Here is a 19,743-nt window from a genome sequence, read left to right on the forward strand (position 1 = left end):
CTACGTGATAGTGAATGTACAGGGTGATTGTTTGCAACATCTACGGGGTTGTGCAAATTTGAAAATGGCCGACCCCTAAAAATTCAGGTTGCGTCAAATTCCACCGATTCAATTGTTTTGAGAGTGAAGTTTGAGACTGATTGTTGGTTGTGGATTTGGTGGAATGAAAAGGCAAACTGTTTTATTAAATTTTATTAGAACCATATAATATATTTTTGTGTTTAGAAATGTGCTTATGTTTTTTAAAAACATACCATTTTATATTACAGTAACTATCGCAAAAGTAACTATTTACATATAATACAAGTAAAAAAATCACGAAAATAACCGTTTATGAAAGCTAACTAGAATAATAATAATAATCATAACAATGATAAACCCAACTAATATAGTTGAGGAACTTGCATTCCAGACATAAAATTGAGCTCGCCCGCGAAAAACGAGTTAATTTCCAACGAACAAGTAATGTTAATATAAATATTACGATAACTACTTGAAAAAAGGGGCATGGTAACAAAGTTAAAAAAAGATTGTACTAAAAAGTATTATGTATGTATAAACAAGAGACATAAACAGGCATACAATAAGAAACAATGAACACGCAGTTTAGAACTGCTAACGTATAACATGAAGAGCAAAAGCTCGATAAAGCATTACAAATACATTTGAGTATTAAAAAAATTTCAAGATTTCTCTCAGATCTGAAGGCACAAAATCACATCCTCGTTATAAATATTCAATCAGAAAATATATGATTTACCTCTTCGCATGACACACAACCTTGGGCACGCCGTTTTTACACAAAATGTACAAGAATAAATTTACAATTCACTACAATCGATTCAATAAATATTATTAAACCTCGACTCCCAATACCCTATCGACGACGTACTCGTAGCGCTCCGTCTGACCGCTCTGCTCGTCTTCCACACCACCCTTCATCACTTCACAATCGTCACTGTTACTCGGCGGCTCGTCTTTCGTTTTCGACACCTCCGAATGGCACTCGTCCGACGGCAAGAAGGGCACGTTGGTGTTGACCCTCGTGAAAAACGCCATCTTCTCTCTGCAACGACAAACACGTATTTACCGCACTCGTGAAAACTTCAAATACGACTTACTTGAACGATATGATGTCAGGCTTTCCGTTCCCGGCTTTCGTCTTCCTCAACTTGTAGATCTCCTTGGAGACCTTCTTCAACATTTTCTCCACCTTCTTCTCTTCGGGCGTCTTGGGACACCTGAAGCTCTCCGCGTGTGCGATCAGATTCTGGAAACGCTCGTCTTCCAGCAGGTACGACGCCAATTCCGTGTCGCCTCTTTCCTTGGCTCCCTCCAGTTTGGCCTTCAACTCCCTCAACCTGAGCAACTCCGAGTGTAACAGATCCAGACGGGTGTGTTGCGCCTGCAGGTCCAGCTCCAAGTCCAGCGAGGTCCTCGCCGTCGTCGGCAGATGCGTCTGCGGTCTCGCCGTCACGGACTGCCTCCTGAACCGCAACGACCGCCTCTCGATGGCGTTGCGTTCGAACGGTTTGCCGCCTCGCCTGTACAGCGGCATGGCGCTGTCGCTGTCGCTCCTGTTCAACTTGCAGATGTACTGGTTTTTGGAGACGTGCGCGCTCGGGGTGAACGTTTGAGAGCGCTTGATCACTCCTCGGTCGTCGAGGGCGTTTCCTGCCGCCGCCAACTTCATCTGCTTGGCGTGCTCGGGGTAGAAAGCGCACTCGGTGTTGGTTTGTTTATCGGAAAAGGCTTCGATTTCTTCGTCGAGCACCTCGAGAACGTCCTCTTCCTCTTCCTCCTCGATTTCTTCTTCCGATTCTTCTTCGCTTTCGCGGTCCATGCAGCTGTACAGGTCCTCGAGGGTGAAATTGACCGTGCTCAGGAAATTCATCGGGTCTTGGTTGCGGGTCAAAGTGGAGGTTTGCGACGAAATTATCGTAGAATCGTCGGAACTTTCTTCCTTCAGGACTGGTTGTTTGGCAGATGAGTCGTTGGGTTCGTGTCGGGAGACGTCCGATTCTTGCCGATTATGGCCGGGTTTGGGTTCTTCTCGGGTGTCGATCAGTTGCAAACTGAGGATGTTGTACCACTTCTGGGACGCTTGTTGGATATTGAAGTCGGCCAGGCTCACTTGAGCGCACCCCTAGAAAACCACGATAAATGTCTTCGCTTCGACGGACTTCGGCAACAACTTACCACGCACTTCTCCTGGTCCTGGTCAGTCTTGCTCCAAACGTTCAGTTGAAGCGTCTTGGTACAAATCTTATTGGCAGGTACACTAATGTTGAAGATGTCGCCGAAACTCGGCTTCTTCAGGTCTCTAACTGGCTTGGTGCAGTAGACGGATGGAAGCGGGGGCGTCGCCGGTAACAGCGCAATCTTGATGTACCTACAACCAAACGGTGAGTACTTTTTTTTGCGATTTTGCGTGAACTTACACTTGAGCGTTTTCGACGATGTAAAGAGCGCACAGATTCCGCGCTCTTTCCACGCAAACGTTCAAGATACTCTCGTTGGGCGCGTACCGAAGTTTGATCTGCACCTGCGCCGTGTCCACGTCCTGCTCCTGCAGCAACTTCTTTCTGTTGGAAGCCTCGAACACCCCCGAATCTCCCGCGACCGACTCGTCGCTGACCGCCGCCGAGACCGACCTGGTGTTGGTCCCCGACGACGACGTCCTCGACAGCGCCGTCCCGTCGTGATCCAACATCGGGGGCGGCGTTTCCGAGATGGGAGACAGGGGCGGATCTCCCGAACTCTCGTACGAGTATCGACTCAACTTGGGGCCGGGATTTTGGGGCTCCTGATGGCCCAACTCTTCGATCAGTCTTTGTACTTGGCGGTCGCGCTCGACTTGCTCGTAAGTGGGTGGTGGTACGGTGCAAGGAAGGTTCTCGTACATGGGCGAGACGGGAGGAGAGACGGACGAGAGGGAACTGCGAGGCGACAGCGACGGTTGCGACCGACACGGCGACGGCGTCGAATACTTGACTTTGAGGACGCGTTCGACGCGCCGGTGCAAGTCCAACATGTCGATGGGCTTGTCCAGGTTGGGGCCGCTGGTGGAGCACTGGGGCCCGCCGTAGATGTCCGTAAAGCTGAGACCGGAGCTGAGGGAACCCTTGCTGCTCGTCGTCGACAAAGAACCGAGACTAGAACTGCTACTGACTGAGAGGGTGCTTGCCGAGAGGGTCTTCAGGTGGGACTCCAGGTGGGTCATCTGGCGGAGGGCGTCTCTGAGCTGTTGGAGGAGCAGTTGCTTCTCCTCGTGCAATCTCAGTCTGTCGGAGATGGCTCTGTTCGACATTTCCAGAGCCTTGTTCAGGTCCTGCTCCAGCCTCTTGCACTCGAGCTGGATGCCGCTCATCTCCTCTTTCGAACGCATTCTCGGCGTGATACTCCTCAACTCCCGCAACAGTTGTTCTTTCTCTTGGAAGAGCAACAGCCGGTCCCTGTCCGATTCGACTTGTCCCGGCTGAACTTTCTCCTCCAAGTCTGCCAGTTTCTGCTGGATGTGTTGGACTTGCTTCCTGGCCTCGTCATATTCCAGCCGCATCTTGGCCATCTCCGCCAGTCTTGTACCGATGGGGACCAGTTCGCAAGACAGGTCCGTCTGCGACGCTGTACTCAATTTCTCCTGAGGAAGACTCAACGTGGAAACGTCAGGTGAACCTTCGGACAGCTGCAGCCTGGTCAGATCATCTTTCAGCTTGGCCAACGACTGCATCAACTCCGCTTTTTCCTTCTCCCCGCTCGAGAGCGACTTCTGTATGTTGACTAATTCGGCCATTATGGCTTGGGCCTCGACGATATTGTACCCCTGATGCGAGTTCAGTTTCTGTTCAACACTAAAAACGACAATATTAAAACGGCTTCGATCGTCACAACCCGGGACTTACTTTGTCAGAGTGTCGACTCCTTTCTGCGTGTACCTCATCTCGTTACGAATCTGTTCCAGTTCAGATTTCAACCTGGACACTCTATTTTTGGCCAAAGCGACGTCCGATTTGAGCAGGTCGGGATCGTACTTGGTGCTGACGCCGCTCACCGACGAGTACAAGCTCGTCCTGGAGGTGGCCAAGTTGGCCAGAGCGTTGTTGAGGTGGTTGTACTCGTCCTGGGCCAGCATCAGCCTCTGCGACTTGACATGGTAGATGTCCTTCTTGGCCTAGAAACGAAACGAAAAATCAGTGTCGTTCCGACTGACGAGAGGGCGCTGCACGCTCCCGATTTTTACAAGCTCGACCAAGTGTCACGAGTCACAAAAAGAGAGTCGGCCGTGACTGTCAATCATCCGACTGCATTACGCATTTGAATCGATTTGACAATTTTAACTGTCACTCGGAATGTGACACAATTAAATAAGAAAAAATATAACTAGAACCTCGTTACAAATAAAAAGAATGTTGCGATACCATTAAAAAAAAAATGTTAAGTACTAGTTGGAAATAAAAAATGACGCAACTGCGCTGACCTCCATTTACAAAAAGTGTAATCATTTTTTATACCTATCTATTGTTGAAAACTGATAACCTACTGTTTTACTACAACTTTACTCACATTTACCATACCGGTAAAAATCTTAGGAAGTGCGAGATGATTAAATTTTTTCGATTGACATATTTTCCGTGGAAAATCGAAGTCTCCGAATTGAGGATAACAACGATTTTGTATGAGGGCACTTCAGCGATGAATATTTGAACGATAAGATAAAATCAAATACAAAACAGACAATATCTATCAAATAAAGAAAATTTTTGTTTTTGAATATTTTGTTATTTATTACATACAGCGTGTAACAGAAATAAGTACAATAATTTTAACTGGTAATAAACCCATTAAGAGTAACAACTTTTCTAAAAAAAATTTTTCGTAAACGTTCTCGTTAATGAGTTAAAATTGTTTAAAATTTTCCAAAAACTTCGCTACCCGCCACTGGAGACCAGAAGTGACTATAAATGTAACGACCGTTGCTAAACAAAATTGCCGATTTGGAAAAAATGGTACATAGAAAAATTGTTCATCATGACGAGTTCTGTTACTGGTTAAAATTAATGTACATACATACTTATTTCTGTTACACCCTGTACATATGTATTACATTTTTTCGAAGTCAACAAATTGGTTTACCAGATTCCAACATGATATGATATTTTTTGGTCTGAAATGTTAATAAAAATGAAACAGATTTTGTAAAAAAAAAAACTAGCTTGAGGGTGAGAAGCGGCAGTTCTTACGAGAAATAGGAAGAAACAAAAGAACGAATCAGGCTGGTCTGTTATCGGATGACGCGTTTGAAATGTTTTCATCGGAAATACCACAATTAAAAAAATGAGTCTCCACTTCCCTTCAGATCTTATCGCCGGAGATCACCTAGCAAGTTCAACCAACTTGCGATCATCGGTTAAAATACGTCCGACTTGGTGGAACACGGTCATCAGCTCGTGTAAAAGCAATAAAGGGCCCGCTGAGGGCCTGGTCGTTAATTAAGTGGACAAGACGATTATCTGTCGAAAACGGTCGAGATCCGGCTCGAGGTTGCGAAGAAGTAGATAAAAAGAAAAATATAGAGGATGTTGTAGGAACTCACGATTCCGACGCCGTAGAGGGCGCACCGGTGGTAGGACGCCGGCAGCGTCCTGAAACCGTGCCGGGGCCGACGGGCTTGGTGTACTGGCAGCGTGTGCACTTGGAGCGCTGGCACGTAGCACAAGGGCCACATCTCGACTGTTGCGGCTGGCCGGGTCGGCGGTGGTCGGCCTTGGGCCTGTCCTTCGCACCCTGCCGACCGGCCGGCCCGGGCCGCACTTTAATTTCCGTGTGTGCCGTGCATTCCGGAGGTCACGCGGCCGGCCCCCGGGGGGCGAGGGGTCGGCCGCGTCGTTTCGCGTGCGGGGGCCGGCGGCGTTCCGGCCGCGTCCGGGCCGTCGTTACGTAACGCGGGGCCCATCGTCGTCCCGTCGTCGTCCGGTGATAAAACGCAGAAACGACCCAACAACCTGTTGATCCGTGCATGTGCGGAGCATCAGGCCGAAGGAATGTGCCTTCGTGGCCGATCGGCCCTCCTCGGTGGAATGCAGTGGCCTGCTGGGATCGTGCGGCGTAACACAGGTAGCCGCTGCAACGCGCGCCCGGCCCCCCTCGGCCCCCCACAAACAATCCGGGAGACGTGCCAGGCCAATCCGCACTCGGATACACAAAAGAATTAACGTGAGGTTTTTTTCTTCGGCTCTTATTTCTCTCCTCGCTCGCTCGCACCCGGTCCTCACCACCTGTTCGACCGTTTCCTCCTCCTCGTCCTTCTTCACGAGACGGACCCCCGCGCGCTTTTTATTTTTTCGGAGCGATTTTATTGTGTTTTCAGCGGAATCCGAACAGCCTCGACATTCCTCAGCCGCGGCACGAGCCTCCTCTCTGACCTCCCCCTGCCGCCCGGAGAGACACCGGGTGTTCCGCCGCTATAAAAGGCGTTCGAAAATATCGTGTGTCAAAATACCGCGGCGACGCGACACGTTCCCTGTCAAAATAATGCAACCACGATAAATCACGGACGACCCGGCCGCAGTCCACGATTCCTGTTTTCGTTCGCAAAATGCAAATATTTAGGTTATCGATGCCGCAGCCTCAAATCTCTCCGCACTCATCGTCAACAAAACTTCTGACGCACCAACGTTATGGATTTGACGTTAGTCGCAGGGGTCAATCAAACAAGGAAAAAATTCCAAGTACGCCGATAAAGACGCGACCTGCACTGACCTGTCAACACATCGACGCGATCTCTCGCAAATCGCATTATCCAAAAACAATTTAAAAAAACACATTCCGAACCTATTACTAAACCTTCACGCCGATTGCACCCGACATGACTAATAGGTACGCGGAATAAAAATGCTTCTATTGTCTGGTTAGTTCTTCCCAAGGGTGCCAACCCATCAATTTGTCAAAGAAAGTGAAACAAAATGGCGACACCAAACAGAAAGCGCATTAAAACAATTCGAAACTCTCTTGAATATTAAAAACTGACGCCGAGACAACGCAGGTATGTCAAGTAACGAGGAACGGTGTGACCTAGGCTTTGCCGGTAAGGTTATTTGTATCGGATGTGTCAAAAAAAAATTGTGAGTCAACAACAACAACAAAACTTCTTCCAGATGCCCTGAATTTCTTTTGCGATCCAAAAACAATGTTAACGAAGAAACGGCGACGTCAGAGGGATGAATTAACACCACCACTGGGTGCAGACGCACCAAGTCCGGTCAAATCCCATAAAATGGGAAAGCGTCAAGTTGTTAAATTAATCAACGATTTAAGAGCCCGAAAGCCGTATTGCCTTCATTAGCTTTTAAATAACGGCCGGATTGTGGGCCGACTTTACGACTTAATGACTTCTGATTTTCGTTGGCGGCGGCTATAAATATGACAGCGTCGTGAGCATCGCGTTGCATTTTTGCGCGAATTTCGGAAAAGTTCGTTCGGCTTTTCCCATGCGATTGTCGGACGAAAATTCCGTAGCCGTCCGCGCGGAACGGCAACATTTGAAAAATCCTAAACTTTTTTTTTACAGTTACCTAATAAAGAAGCGGAGTGGTTCGGGTCGAGTCAGCAGCGGCACGCACCTTCCTTCGATCGCGATACGGTTGTCGATCGACGCCGGTTAAAAATAAAGTCGAATACGTGCACATTTTTCGAATGATTTCGATTTGGGCCAGTTCTTCGGACTCCCCTAAAACGCACCTCTTCTGCTGGAGAAGAGTCGGCCTCTCAAGTTCCACGGTCGCATTCCGTGGCGTGTGTGAGAGTGCGATGCACGCTCCGCTGCACCTCCAGAATGCATCAGATAAATCCACGCATTGTCCGGAGAAACGCGCTACCACAGGCGCAGCCCGAGGAAAACGGAGAGAAACACGAGAAGCAGGAAGAGCGACCGGTTTTCCGAAATCAAGCGCAAAATTTCGTTAGAATCATCCGGCAGTCTGGAGAGCTTGACAAATCTCGTTTCCTCACCTCTAGGACATCCTGGGCCGTCTGCAAGTACTCCCGGAGCATCGCCTCCTGGATCGCCCTCCATTCCTGTCGAGGGTCCTCCAACTGCGTCGACTCTGCAAAAGACCCATTTTTCAGTTGGGCATGTGTTTGTTTTTAATCCGGCGAGCAGAACAAAACAAGGCGTGTAACACATTAGCCGCTTTTACGACTGTAACAAAACGCCATAAAGAAATAATTGTTGTTAAGTGGAATTCCTTGAATCATCTCGGTGGCATCTGATTTATAATGTTTCGTCGGCGGTGCATTCTTTGCGCATTTTCTACAGCAATTAGTACGCCAGGAGGGGGACTCGGACTGGCGCCTCGTCACAAAGAAATGCCAGAGAATTTTTCCAGAACAAAAAAAATCTAATACTCACGGGTTTGGTGATTGATATAGTAGGCACCGATCTGACCGTCGTAGGCCTCCTCCCATCCCAAAGGCAGTTCGTTTCCGATGCAATCGGCGAACGTTTGCGGTTTCGTGAACCTGTAAAACGGAAAAAATCGTCAAAAAGAGACACGGTGAAAGTATGACATTTCAGAGGCGTGGCGCGTTGGCGCCGAAAAAATTTAAATGGCTCCGAGACGCAACAGCGCTCATCTTCGCACCAAAAGGCATCGTTGGGAAAAAAATCGTGCATCTATGACGAGCGCTTTTCATTCGGGTGCACCTCAAGGGATCTCTCTCGTTGCGTGAAAAACAATACAACACCTGACACAAGTTTTTCACAATACATTTTTTTTTTTTTTAATTTCACTCATGTATGTCCTTGATACGATTATAACTATGATTGTTGTCTTGGTTTGTGTGTTAAGCTCGTGTCAAGCAAGTGTATCTCCGTCGGTGTAATTTTGCAGGTGGATTTTTTTTTCACTTGGAGTCATCCCTCTGGAGCTTGTACCGACGCGGCGCAGTTTAAGAATGAAATATTTATATTAGGTATCTCGTACATCCGGGACATTATAATAAATGAATAATGCATCGTTCGCTCCGCTTAAATAACCCAGGCGGCGAATTTTTCGAATAGTTCCCATGGATCGTCGCCGCCTCTTATCGTCGCGTTATCAGCAGTGATAAGGCCAGCTGCGACCCCGCAAGGTCGCCCCGACTCGCCTCTTCTGCTCCCTCTGGAAAAATTCGTTCGGTCGAAAATTTTGGCACGGTTTCGCCGCGCTCACCCCGGAAGGAAGGTCACGTGGGTGGGGGGTCGGTCACGGCCCCGTCGGCTGCGAGCTTCGTCTGAAGGGGGCTCGACCGTCACCGCATTCCGCAGCGCCGCCGTCTCTGTCGCCGTTCCGGAGGGTCTCTCTCCTTCGCACGCATCATTCCTGAATACTACTCGTACAGAAAACGTGCGCTGACGCGCTCGTTACTCGTTACGATTTATTGGAGGACGCGTACGCGCGTAATACGGCCCTCAGAGCCTCGGAGAGGGCACCCAAAGGTCGGCCGCGTTCGATGGGCATCGTTAGGATACGGCGAAATTTCGCAACGGAATTCCACCGAGTGATAAAAGCAAGACAAAGCGGGCGCGGAATGCGGTTGTGCGCGCCGGAGGGTTACGAAACGCGGGAGGCGCACCGCAGGGCGGACCTCTAGGGCACCCGATTTTCATGCGTCAAAACAAACCGTCGTCCTTTTGCAATCCCATTTCTTGGAATACCTACTCCAATTTCGACACTCTCAGATCGATACTACTAAACAAACAGACACATACTTTCATAATCTAATCTGGTGTGAGGCATGCAACGATTGCTTTGCGGCCGGAGAGAAGTACATATTTCGCCAGTTCGTATTTATTCTCGATTTTTCAGATATCACAATGCAAACATTTGTGTGAAAATATTTGTGGATGCTTTAAATTCCATCAAAAAAATTACGTGAAAGTACGTTTACACCATTCCGGTCCAGAACAAACAACTGACGATTTGTTTTGAGACTCGAATCTGTACTAGAGGCTTAACACGACCAACCTTGACTCGAATTTTGCAACAAAGTTGGCAACTTCTACGGATTCCTGATTTTCCAAACGAAATTTTTTCTCCAACAAAGAAAACGACGGCTCGAAGAAAGACACCGAATTGTTCAGGCCACGCGATCTGTCCAGATTTACGTTTTGGTGTAAACATAAAGACAGAAACGCGAATTCTTCCGTTCAAATTCCAACTCGTAAATCTGCTTTGGAAAAATTTGAAAGTCACAACCCGAAGACTCGTCTCGAATTTTTTACGTTTGTGATCGTCTCTGATGGAAGTGACTTTTGTGAAGATGTTTACGAGCGTATCTGTCTAATTCGGAACGCGGTACGCTTTTCGTGTTGTTTTTTCCAGTGGCGTCGTCACTTGTTCGGTGAAAGTGACACAGATCCGTCGTTTGAGAGTCTCTATTTTGAAAATTTTCCTTTTGGTGCGGTCGTTCCGTCGAAGAATTCGAACAATCCGCACGCCGTCCAAACATAAATTACATCTCGACCGGGCTCTATAATTAGAAGCGAAATAACTTGGCAACAATTCGACGACAACAGTGGAGTAGCGTTTGATGCGCCGTATTTAGCCAAGAAATTTCGACGTGTTTAGCACCTTTAAAGGACGCCGAACGCCGGACCTTGAGGAATTCCACAGCGATGATCTCGTAGTGGCCCGCATAGTAATCCTGCATGTTTACCCAAGTGACTAACGCAACGCAAACACCATTTTCCACCGAATCGAAGAATCGACATGCGAGACCCGTGTTTATTTGACTTCATGTTAATCATGTTTACAGTTAGGAACGGCGCGCTCCGCGCAATTAACCCATTCAACAAACAACCATAACCTCCACCAACCCTTCTCCGCCAAGAGAAATCGATGCGGTTCAGATGCGGTGCCGGCGCGAACCACCCCGAGTTTGTGGGTCAAGCGTGGTGCGGCACACCGAATGGCCTTGACCGAGGTCACCACCGGTGACTCGACACCACTCGCGCGGCGTTCTGCCCCCGTCGGTTGCTCGGTTTTCGCGGCCGCGATGTTTTTGTTTTTAAATGTAAATTAAACGGCCATTATTTATGTTTATTGAGATTAGGATTATAAAATTAACCGGTTGGGTGATGCGGAGAAAAATCGAAGCAACGGCGCTCCTCGCGGTTCGCCTCCGTTCGAACGAACGGAGCTGAATTTCACAATTTTATGGTAATTGGTGGAGAGAGATAATTCCGTATGTGGAATTTTAATTGCGGTTATATTTAGATGTCGCCGCTAACCTGCGCGCGGGGCCGCGGGCCTCCTCCGGTTCGGATTAAAGATGCATTCAAAGGAGAGTTCCAAGTAAAAACAGAACTCGGTAGCGATCTGGACCTTTCTGATTTCGAAACGACCATCACAGATCTTCGTAGACTTTCCGAAATTCACTTTCTACAAATTAAACCATTCTGGTCAAAGGTGCGGTACCGAAATTCACACTTCTTCCGGACCATTACGGTTTTGTTTTCTGTACTGCATACTAAGAAAATGCCCAAATCACTTCCGGTAATTGGGTCTTCTGGTCCCACTCTCCAACAAGTACGGAAAGAAAACTGATGATTTATGCTTTTATCGAATGAAGAGTAGAGCTCAAGGAAAAGTGTACAAATTAGCTATCCGGGTACCAAAGCCAGATTGGATACCAGGTCAAGAGCTTGACAAGAACAAGGAAATATTATTTTTGTCCTTCTGTTCCAAAAGTATCATCAACAAAGGAGCATGACGTAGATTCACCATATCGTACTGCTGTCCAAATTTTGACGTAATCTTAACTTTTTTTAAACTGCATCAGTTATAATATTGAGGAATTTCTGATATATCTTTGGTTCAAACCTCAAGTGCCACTTCATGCACATACGTGTTTTTTCCTAGAATGTTTCTTTTTATAAGTTTAGGTATATTTGAACTTTTTAACCATTCTTCTTTGGTTTAAATATCTCGGAACCATTAATTTTTTACTACATTGATCAATTTTTCTTCGTCTGTATCTCTCAAGAAGCAAGAAACTTGTTGACTGGTACTTGGAGCTGATTTGGAGAAGGCCGCTGACAACCGAAGATGTTTGGTACGTTTAAAGGTCATCGATGCGATTCTTTTTGTGCATTTTGGCCAACCAGGTCTTGTTGGAGGTTGTGTCAAGTTCTTTGACTGTTTTAGAAGTGGGTATCCCCGCACGGCACAGCTTCCGTCCGCTTCTGTCGGTGGCCGCGGTCAAGTGTCTCCGCTCGTTTCCACGTTAATGGAGCCCATCCAGCCGGTGACCCGGGGTCAATTTTTTGTCCGGTGCATTTTCGACCGTGCGGCGCCATAAAAATCAGCGACTCCGCTTAAATTTTACGACACCATAAATATCGCTCGACCGCATCCTTTTCCTTTCTTCGACCAAAAAAGTTGACCGATAGGAGCGGGTCCGCGACGGCGGGCGATAGGGACCGCCGCCACACCCACCTGCTGATAATTTACGCGAACAACACAATTAGGCGAAGGGGCCGATGTAGGCCAACGCGCGGGTCAGAGGTCGCTCTAATTGTTATTTTATGCGAGGCGGCCATTGTATGTTAATCCGGGCGCGTAGATACGTGTGGGGGGCGGCGCACCGTCGGCGGAGGTTCGTGCCGGCTCATCGAATAAAAACGGCACGCAAGCGGGACCCGCGGAACTGGTTCGGAGGCTAGAAGAGGAATGAACTCGGTGGTGGTGCGTTTTGGAAAAGAAGTGGCTTATGGCGCCCGACGCGGGGTCGGAGCGCGGATCCCCCGACGAATGCGGAGTCTTGTGACAACTGGAGTGAAAGTGGTCAATGCACCGCGAGGAGAGATGGAGGAGGAGGAAAAAACGAGCATAATAAGAGGCAGATAGCGGTGTAATTCTTCGTGCCACTTTTGGCGGTCCCGGTTACATCATCTGCAGCGGCGGTGGCCCTCGTCGGCGGCAACAAGTGGAGCCGTCGCGGCGACACCTCTGGGGGCAGACCGCCTGGCGTCGCGCGACCACCGCGTCCCGACGCTCTCCCAGACGCCCCCGACCGCGTCCGCGCCGTAGGTCGTAAATATTTTTAGACACAACAATCCAATATTTATCCTCTCCTTCGCGCATATTTCCCAAACGGTGGCAGCACATTCACCGATGTTTTTCCAACACTCGCACACTCGCACACACACACGTACGGGCCAGGTCCCGGAGCCCGGGACAGGGCCCCGCCGCCGTCGGACACCCCCGTGGGGGCGCATCGGCCTACCTGTCTCGGGGGTCGATCCACGTCGTTTTCTTCGAATTGTGGTCGATGAAGTAGATCTTCCCGTCGTAGTCCCGGCCGTAATCCCAACCTTCGGGCAAGGGTATCTCACCATTCCGTTTTCTTGGCATTATTCTACACTTAATCCATTCAAATCCACAGCAACTGGCACACACCACACCAACTACTCGGCCATGTTGAATACCACATTATCATGAGCGGTCGCGCTCTGACGTCACCTACGAAACGACCAATCGGATGCGGCCGCTCTCGACGATGGAATGCGGCGAACAGCGCACTTGATCGCGGACGGCGGTGAATGGGGCTCTCTGCGGAGACGGCGAACGTCGACACGACACTGACGCCGCCGCACCACCCCGGGGACGGCGTCGACACACGAAACAAAAACGACACGACGCGGTTCCTGGACTCGACGCGCAACGGGCGATCGTGGAATGCGATTGGAATGCGCCAGGGTCCGTCCCACAGGCCACATTCCACAAAGTTTAATAGCGCCTAGTGAGTCGCATTTTTTCCACCAGGGGGAGAGGAACGTGCGTCACTCGCTATGGTCACTCGATGATTAATCGCGAGATGACTCTTACGTGCGACATCTAACGTCCAACGTGCCTACCGTACCCAGACATCTGTAAACCTGACATCCCTAAATAAAAGACTATTTTACAAGTTCATAATTTTCTCAATTCGAAATTATTCAGTAAAAAAAAAAATACTGGCAACAATTTTGGTTTTTTGAAACGATTAACCGCGTATTAGTCTTTTATCTCGAGTCTTACTTGAGTCACAATTCCTGTCATTGTCTAGATACTTCAAAACATGTAATTTACAGCACAAACTGATAAAAATGTAATTTGCAAGCTTCTGTGGAACAATCCTGCTACAAACGATATTATGTTGAATTTGTACATATTTTATCTTTTTTTTAATCCCTTTTCCTTTTCCTTTTGTTGTATTACATTACAATTTCATTAGCTATAGGTCTTTAAACTGACCCTGAGGCCCGACTAATAAAACTACATGTAATATTCACCAAATGCAAGGAGTGGCATTGTGTAGTTGCATTTCCCAAAGTATTACGATTAATCTGAATTTACTAAAAACGCTCTTTACAAATGAACCAGTGAATATTCGTTCATTGTAAACAGAGTTTCTATCTGCTTTGTACTCTAAAATGTTCCATCTACACTTAATAGTAAGGCTGCAAATACATTCTCCTGGGATGCAGCTATTCCAGTGGGTTTTGAGAATCTGAGGTAATCGTTTTTGAATTTATTGAATCGCGAATCCCGTCAACACAGCTCTTCGTTTAGGTAGGCTTATTATTCAATCAATAATCGATTGATATAAGTGCCCTAGAGAAACATAATATAAGTATGTTGCGCCCCCAAATGTTAAAAGTTAATGTTTACGAATGAACCTCTATCGCCTACGGTTGTAGTTAATTAAAATAATTGCCAGAGGCAGTTGGCCAGCACGACCAAAATCTTTGGGCAGAAAATTACGATACTACGAATCCCATTGTATACACGCCAGTCTGAAAAACTGTTGGTCCTTCAAGCCGGATTTGCCATTTCTCACATACCCAGACAAATAATATTTATCGAAATTTCAGTGGCCTAGTTGACACATTTATTGTGGTCGGTTATCAGTCAAGTGCTATTTTTGTCGATAATTTTTTAAAAAAGAATTTTTACTCGCTCAAAAAATTCTCTCAACCGTGTAAACAATCCATAAATAATCGACTTATCGAAGGACGAAATGTGTGCGATGATTATCTTTTGGTTGGTGATAATTTCTGATTATTAAATTGGGTTCAAAGATAGTCACATACCTTCCTTGTCTACAGATTGCAAAATGACCCGCATTCCACAATAATCACAATAAATGCGTCATCGAAACTGCTTAATCTACGATTTAAAAATTTCTTTTTCGAGAGACATCTGTTGATCGCTGCGATGTGAGTAACACGCAATACGTGTTTGTATTGTAGGTTGCCTAATAGTATAGATTAATGAAATTACAATTTTGAATTAATTGGTATTAATTTCAAATTAAGAAAATATTAATTGTAAACGACTTGATATCCGAGCTGTAACACAGAGTCCCAAAACCTCCACTTCTTACATAGAGAATAATAAAATAATTATGTAACCATCAGTAATTATGGGTATTATGAGTAAAATAGGGGAGATGGTAGAAACATGTTCAGACAACTTTATGAATGAATCTTCCAAAGAGTTGCCTTTCAAGTGCGTCCGATTTGCGGCAGAACTCGCCGATGAGTTGCGTATAAAACTATCGAAACGGGAAGAACCGCAACTAGTTGACCGCTTTGAATGTCAGCTCAACACATCGTGCATTGTGTTTTTTGCGTCTTGACCTGCGTAATGTTGCGTTGTTCTTTCAAGTGTTAAATCTAGCCATAGCAACAAAGTTCGATAATTCCCATTTCCGATCCAACTATCAATTTTTTTTATAAAATACACAACACAAGAGACTGTAGCAACAAGTAAGTTTATTTGCGATTATGTTATTATTGTTGTATGTTGTTGATGACATCACTGTAGGTAAAATCCCGCACATTTCGTAGAAATGAATCGTTTCAACAAATTAAGTTAATTGCGAGAATTAAGGCTTTGCTTATAGATATCGCATGTTGTGTACACAGAAGATTTTTTTTTGTAGACAAGGTAGATAATGTGATAATACTTTTCAGGCCTCGACTCTCAGTCTACGCGATGTTCGCCCCGGTCCCCGAAACCCCACACCCTCTGACTCCACAACTAGTCCCCCAATGCCGCCCCAAACCCTACATCAAAATCATAGAGCAGCCGTCGAAATCCGTGAGATTCCGCTACGAATGCGAGGGCCGCCCTGGCACTCTCGCTGGCGCCTCCAGCACCCCCGAACACAAAATACCCTTCGCCATCCGAGTCATGGGGTACCAGGGTCGAGCTGCGGTGGTGGTGTCTTGTGTCACCAAAGACGAACCCTACAAGCCGCATCCTTACACTCTGGTGGGCCAAAACTGCAAAAAGGGAGTTTGCACTTTCACCACCAACATCACAGCCGACACCACCATCTCGTTTACGAAACAGGCGGTACAGTGTGTCAAAAAGCGAGATCTGAAGAAGTCGCTGAAGGAGAGAGAACAGGATAACATCGACCCGTTCAGGAGTACGGAGTTGCGGAGTTAAAAAATCTCTTGCTGATTTATTTGATTTACAGCGGGGTTCAAACACAGGGACGACGTAAAGTCGATGGACTTATCCGCGGTTAGGCTGTGCTTTCAAGTTGTGATCGAAGGGGAAGTGCCGGGGCAGTTTTCGGTGGTGCTCAATCCGGTTGTCAGTGATCCCATTTACAACAGGAGGACCATCCCCGAGCCGCAAATACACAGATTGTCACATTGTAACTGCTACGCCGATGGGGGAAAACCAGACATTATTCTTCTCTGTACGAGGGTACGTATCTCTTTAATTGGTCAACTCTTCGGGTGTTATTTTTGTCTTCTCAGGTGATCAAAGAAGACATAAAAGTACGATTTTTCGAAACGAAAGACGGCCAAGTCGTGTGGGAGGGTTTCGGTGATTTTAAACCTTCAGAAGTGTACAACCAAACAGCGATTTGTTTCAAACCGCCCCCGTACCACACCCCCGAAATCACAAACCCCGTCGAAGTTTTCATACAACTGCAAAGACCTTCAGATGGAGCTCACAGCAAAGCTCTCCCTTTCGAATTTTTGCCAACGGATGCAAGTAAGTCCTCGTAAAATTGTCAATATTGGTACTAGCGTTGCTTTTCAGAACCTGGCGCTCTGAAACGGAAAAGAGAAAAATACAACGACTCCAACGAATTTTTTGCTCAGCTTCTTCGATCTCCAATTGACAGTGAGTTATTTCTTTTGCTTGTTTGTACGCGTTTAATCAATCTTGGTAGAAGTGCCCTATCTAGCTGGCAGGGAGGACGCTCAAGGACCAAGCACCATGACGTGGCCAGAACCCTTCGCAAATCTGAATCCAGAGGGAAACATACAAACGACTCCTCTCCAGGACAACTGGAACGTCACGAATAATCTCAATCTACCCCTGAAAACAACAATGGGAACGGGTGGACCTCTACCTGCGCTGCAATGGCCGCAGCAGCAACCTCTCGACATCTTTCCTCTCATCGACAGTTTGGCCTCACCATCCACTTCGCAAACGATGCAACAAAATTGGAACATCACAAATGACCTCTGCGAAGGTGCTAGTGAAAATTGGGAAACCGTGGAAGGAATGAATAGGCTACTGGATCTCGACAACCACCAGCTGGAACTCCAACCGATTCATCTGAATTCAGGGGACTTGGAAATGTCAGATGTCAACAGACTGTCAGAGACATTTCAAGAGAATATGTCACTGAGTGATTTATTAGTTTAGTTGTGTTGTGGTTATATCTTGTCCTTTGTGCCGAATTTTCTTATGTAATTGTAATATACTTAGAAAAATACATGAATCGAAATAAATTTCTATTGTACAAATTTTATTATACATATATTGATACTTTTTTAATGATTGCTTCTTGTTCAAATTTTATTGAATATTAATTGTTATAATAAAGCGTGTTAACAGTTTTTTCGTCTTTTTTCTATAGAATTATGCAAGATCGCTAATCGCAGTTGATTAAAAAAAGGAAACCTGTTTTGAGAAATGAACCGGTGAATTATCATGAATGGAGTCGTCGACACAACTTTTCGCGTTTTTCGCTCGCTCGAGGTTTTCCCCGACGTATTCTTCGAAGTTGTAACTGATTTATCATTGACCTGATGTCCTGAGCAAGGTCACTTGAATTTTGCTACTAAACGGTGCTGCTATTTGCGGCGATAAGACGTAATCCAGGTGTTACTTTAAAGAAGCAATTCTCAGATAAGATAAAAGTGTAACTTGATCAAAAAAAAAAGAAACATCGTGTTCTTTTCACCACTTTTTCCTGTACTTCTTTCAAGGCGTCTCGCGTTCAAACCTGATAAAATGTTTCAATTATCTTATCATCCATCACAAGATTTGTTATCAGAATCAAAGTATGCTCCAAATATGGTCGCTCCTGGCCATCTTCGCTGCCCAGGTACGTACCCTCTAAATACCACCCCATCTTGTTCTACGTGTTTTAGACCGCCGGCGACACATCCGTGGAGATCACAGTAGTGCAGCGCCTCAACCTCCTAGAAGACGACGTTTACTTCCCCATCAATCTCCATCTGTCAAGTTTAACGCGGCTGTTCGAAACTCTTATCACCAATTTCACTAATTACGATTTTGACGCTAACGGCATCATAGAAACGCACCTAGAAAATATACAAGAAGATGTCGATACCATCTCGGAAGCTCTCGCAGAGTACCAAATCGACATGAAGAATTGCTTGGAGAACCTCGCCGAGAATTTGGATCAGACTCGGCGAAGAAGTGCCGAAGAGATCAAAGATGAGATAGTGAAAGGTGTGGAGATGGGACAGAAGGTAATTTCTAATGTGAGAGAGGTGTTCATGATGGCCCAAAACAAAACGGTCGAGATTAAACTGGAGGTGCAGAATTGCTTGTCGTTACTCGACGATACCGATTGCTTGATGGAGGCCCTGGGGAAAATCCACTTGTTGCAACACATTTTGCCTTTGGTCATCGACAGTGCAGAACAACAGCATCAGATGCAGTTGGCTGCCGTTGAGGACGACGTGATCGGAGCGTTGGAAAAAATCGTGTCCAAAGCGTTGAACATCTACGTGGAGCTCTTGGATGATTTTCTTATTTGTACGTTACAATCACTAAATACATTTTTATAAAAAATTGGGTGGCACCTTAAAGTCTTGGAGATTACCGTACACTTCCTCATATCCGCTCGTACCTTACATAACCTTTAAAACTTAACTTAAGTCAGTGTCAAGGTTTATTAAACGTTTCGATTGAAACCTTGAAATAAGTAATTTTACCAATGAGGCGTTTCCACGAAACCCTTGTGATGCAACTAACTGACATTTCTAAGATTACATCAAATGGAAGCTGTTCTGCAGGGAGTGACTAATCTTATCGCGGCGTAATGAGTTTCCGTCCGCAGTTTCACCGCAGACTTAATTATTTTATGATGTAAAACGGTAAAAAAGTCGAATCTCTACGGAACAAATTCTTCAGATGGAAAATCCCCGGGATTCAAAGACCTTTCTTTAATCGTTTCGTCAGAAAGACGTATTCTTAAAACAAGGAGTGTCTCACCTCACGCCAGTGTGAAGTTTATGACGTCAGCAACCCACGCAAGGAAAATAGTACTTAGCATAAAACGACTTAAGTGCGTCAGATGCAAGTCAGATGGCTTAAGTACCGCTTAAATGAACCAAGTAGATTTCTAGAACGAAAGAAAAATAGCTTTAGCTCCTTGACACTAGATGGTGCTTCGTGTTGGCCAACTTCATCTAGCTTCCGCTGCGCT

General features: G+C 46.3%; 3 protein-coding genes and 2 long non-coding RNA genes across 7 annotated transcripts; 3 read left to right on the top strand and 2 right to left on the bottom strand.

Annotated features, from left to right (window-relative positions):
* Window positions 1-177: 177 nt before the first annotated feature.
* Window positions 178-13,427, bottom strand: kibra (WW and C2 domain containing protein kibra). Of its 2 annotated transcripts, XM_069050170.1 has the most exons (8): window positions 13,267-13,427; window positions 8,408-8,517; window positions 8,008-8,102; window positions 3,903-4,171; window positions 2,442-3,851; window positions 2,200-2,392; window positions 1,122-2,146; window positions 178-1,066 (listed from the first exon to the last, which is right to left on the bottom strand). In XM_069050170.1, exons 1-8 carry the CDS (start codon window positions 13,392-13,394, stop codon window positions 856-858), a joined length of 3,441 nt encoding a protein of 1,146 aa, XP_068906271.1. In that variant the 5' UTR covers window positions 13,395-13,427; the 3' UTR covers window positions 178-855. The 2 variants fall into 2 exon arrangements, with proteins under 2 accessions (XP_068906271.1, XP_068906272.1); XM_069050171.1 differs by lacking the exons at window positions 8,008-8,102; window positions 8,408-8,517; window positions 13,267-13,427 and adding an exon at window positions 5,594-6,663.
* Window positions 13,224-14,193, top strand: LOC138132607 (uncharacterized). The gene is made up of 2 exons (XR_011160120.1): window positions 13,224-13,366; window positions 13,426-14,193. It is a non-coding gene; the product is annotated as an uncharacterized lncRNA (long non-coding RNA).
* Window positions 14,194-15,523: 1,330 nt separating this feature from the next.
* LOC138132504 (embryonic polarity protein dorsal-like) lies at window positions 15,524-17,899 on the top strand. Of its 2 annotated transcripts, none has more exons than XM_069050017.1 (6): window positions 15,524-15,793; window positions 16,001-16,461; window positions 16,513-16,748; window positions 16,802-17,042; window positions 17,091-17,174; window positions 17,227-17,899. In XM_069050017.1, exons 2-6 carry the CDS (start codon window positions 16,023-16,025, stop codon window positions 17,703-17,705), a joined length of 1,479 nt encoding a protein of 492 aa, XP_068906118.1. In that variant the 5' UTR covers window positions 15,524-15,793; window positions 16,001-16,022; the 3' UTR covers window positions 17,706-17,899. The 2 variants fall into 2 exon arrangements, with proteins under 2 accessions (XP_068906118.1, XP_068906117.1); XM_069050016.1 differs by having other exon boundaries at window positions 15,526-15,793; window positions 17,224-17,899.
* LOC138132506 (uncharacterized) lies at window positions 17,792-19,580 on the bottom strand. The gene is made up of 2 exons (XR_011160091.1): window positions 19,138-19,580; window positions 17,792-19,084 (listed from the first exon to the last, which is right to left on the bottom strand). It is a non-coding gene; the product is annotated as an uncharacterized lncRNA (long non-coding RNA).
* Window positions 18,264-19,123, top strand: LOC138132505 (uncharacterized). The gene is made up of 2 exons (XM_069050018.1): window positions 18,264-18,390; window positions 18,437-19,123. The coding sequence occupies exons 1-2, from the start codon at window positions 18,349-18,351 to the stop codon at window positions 19,100-19,102; spliced, it is 708 nt and encodes a 235-aa protein (XP_068906119.1). The 5' UTR covers window positions 18,264-18,348; the 3' UTR covers window positions 19,103-19,123.
* Window positions 19,581-19,743: the final 163 nt, after the last annotated feature.

Source organism: Tenebrio molitor, chromosome 6 (genome assembly GCF_963966145.1).
Source record: "Tenebrio molitor chromosome 6, icTenMoli1.1, whole genome shotgun sequence".
NCBI classification, from domain to species: Eukaryota; Metazoa; Arthropoda; class Insecta; order Coleoptera; family Tenebrionidae; genus Tenebrio; species Tenebrio molitor.

What these genes read in the sequence shown, in the direction of transcription:
- LOC138132505 (XM_069050018.1), top strand. Translation starts at nt 18,349, where the DNA reads ATGCTCCAAATATGGTCGCTCCTGGCCATCTTCGCTGCCCAG. An exon ending in TGGCCATCTTCGCTGCCCAG is followed by an intron (nt 18,391 to 18,436) that starts GTACGTACCCTC and finishes TACGTGTTTTAG; the next exon opens with ACCGCCGGCGACACATCCGT.
- LOC138132504 (XM_069050016.1), top strand. Translation starts at nt 16,023, where the DNA reads ATGTTCGCCCCGGTCCCCGAAACCCCACACCCTCTGACTCCACAACTA. An exon ending in TAACATCGACCCGTTCAGGA is followed by an intron (nt 16,462 to 16,512) that starts GTACGGAGTTGC and finishes TTTGATTTACAG; the next exon opens with CGGGGTTCAAACACAGGGAC. An exon ending in TCTTCGATCTCCAATTGACA is followed by an intron (nt 17,175 to 17,223) that starts GTGAGTTATTTC and finishes CAATCTTGGTAG; the next exon opens with AAGTGCCCTATCTAGCTGGC.
- kibra (XM_069050170.1), bottom strand. Translation starts at nt 13,394, where the DNA reads ATGCCAAGAAAACGGAATGGTGAGATACCCTTGCCCGAAGGTTGGGAT. An exon ending in CGGCCCAGGATGTCCTAGAG is followed by an intron (nt 4,172 to 8,007) that starts GTGAGGAAACGA and finishes TTTCGTTTCTAG; the next exon opens with GCCAAGAAGGACATCTACCA. An exon ending in AGGACCAGGAGAAGTGCGTG is followed by an intron (nt 2,147 to 2,199) that starts GTAAGTTGTTGC and finishes GTGGTTTTCTAG; the next exon opens with GGGTGCGCTCAAGTGAGCCT.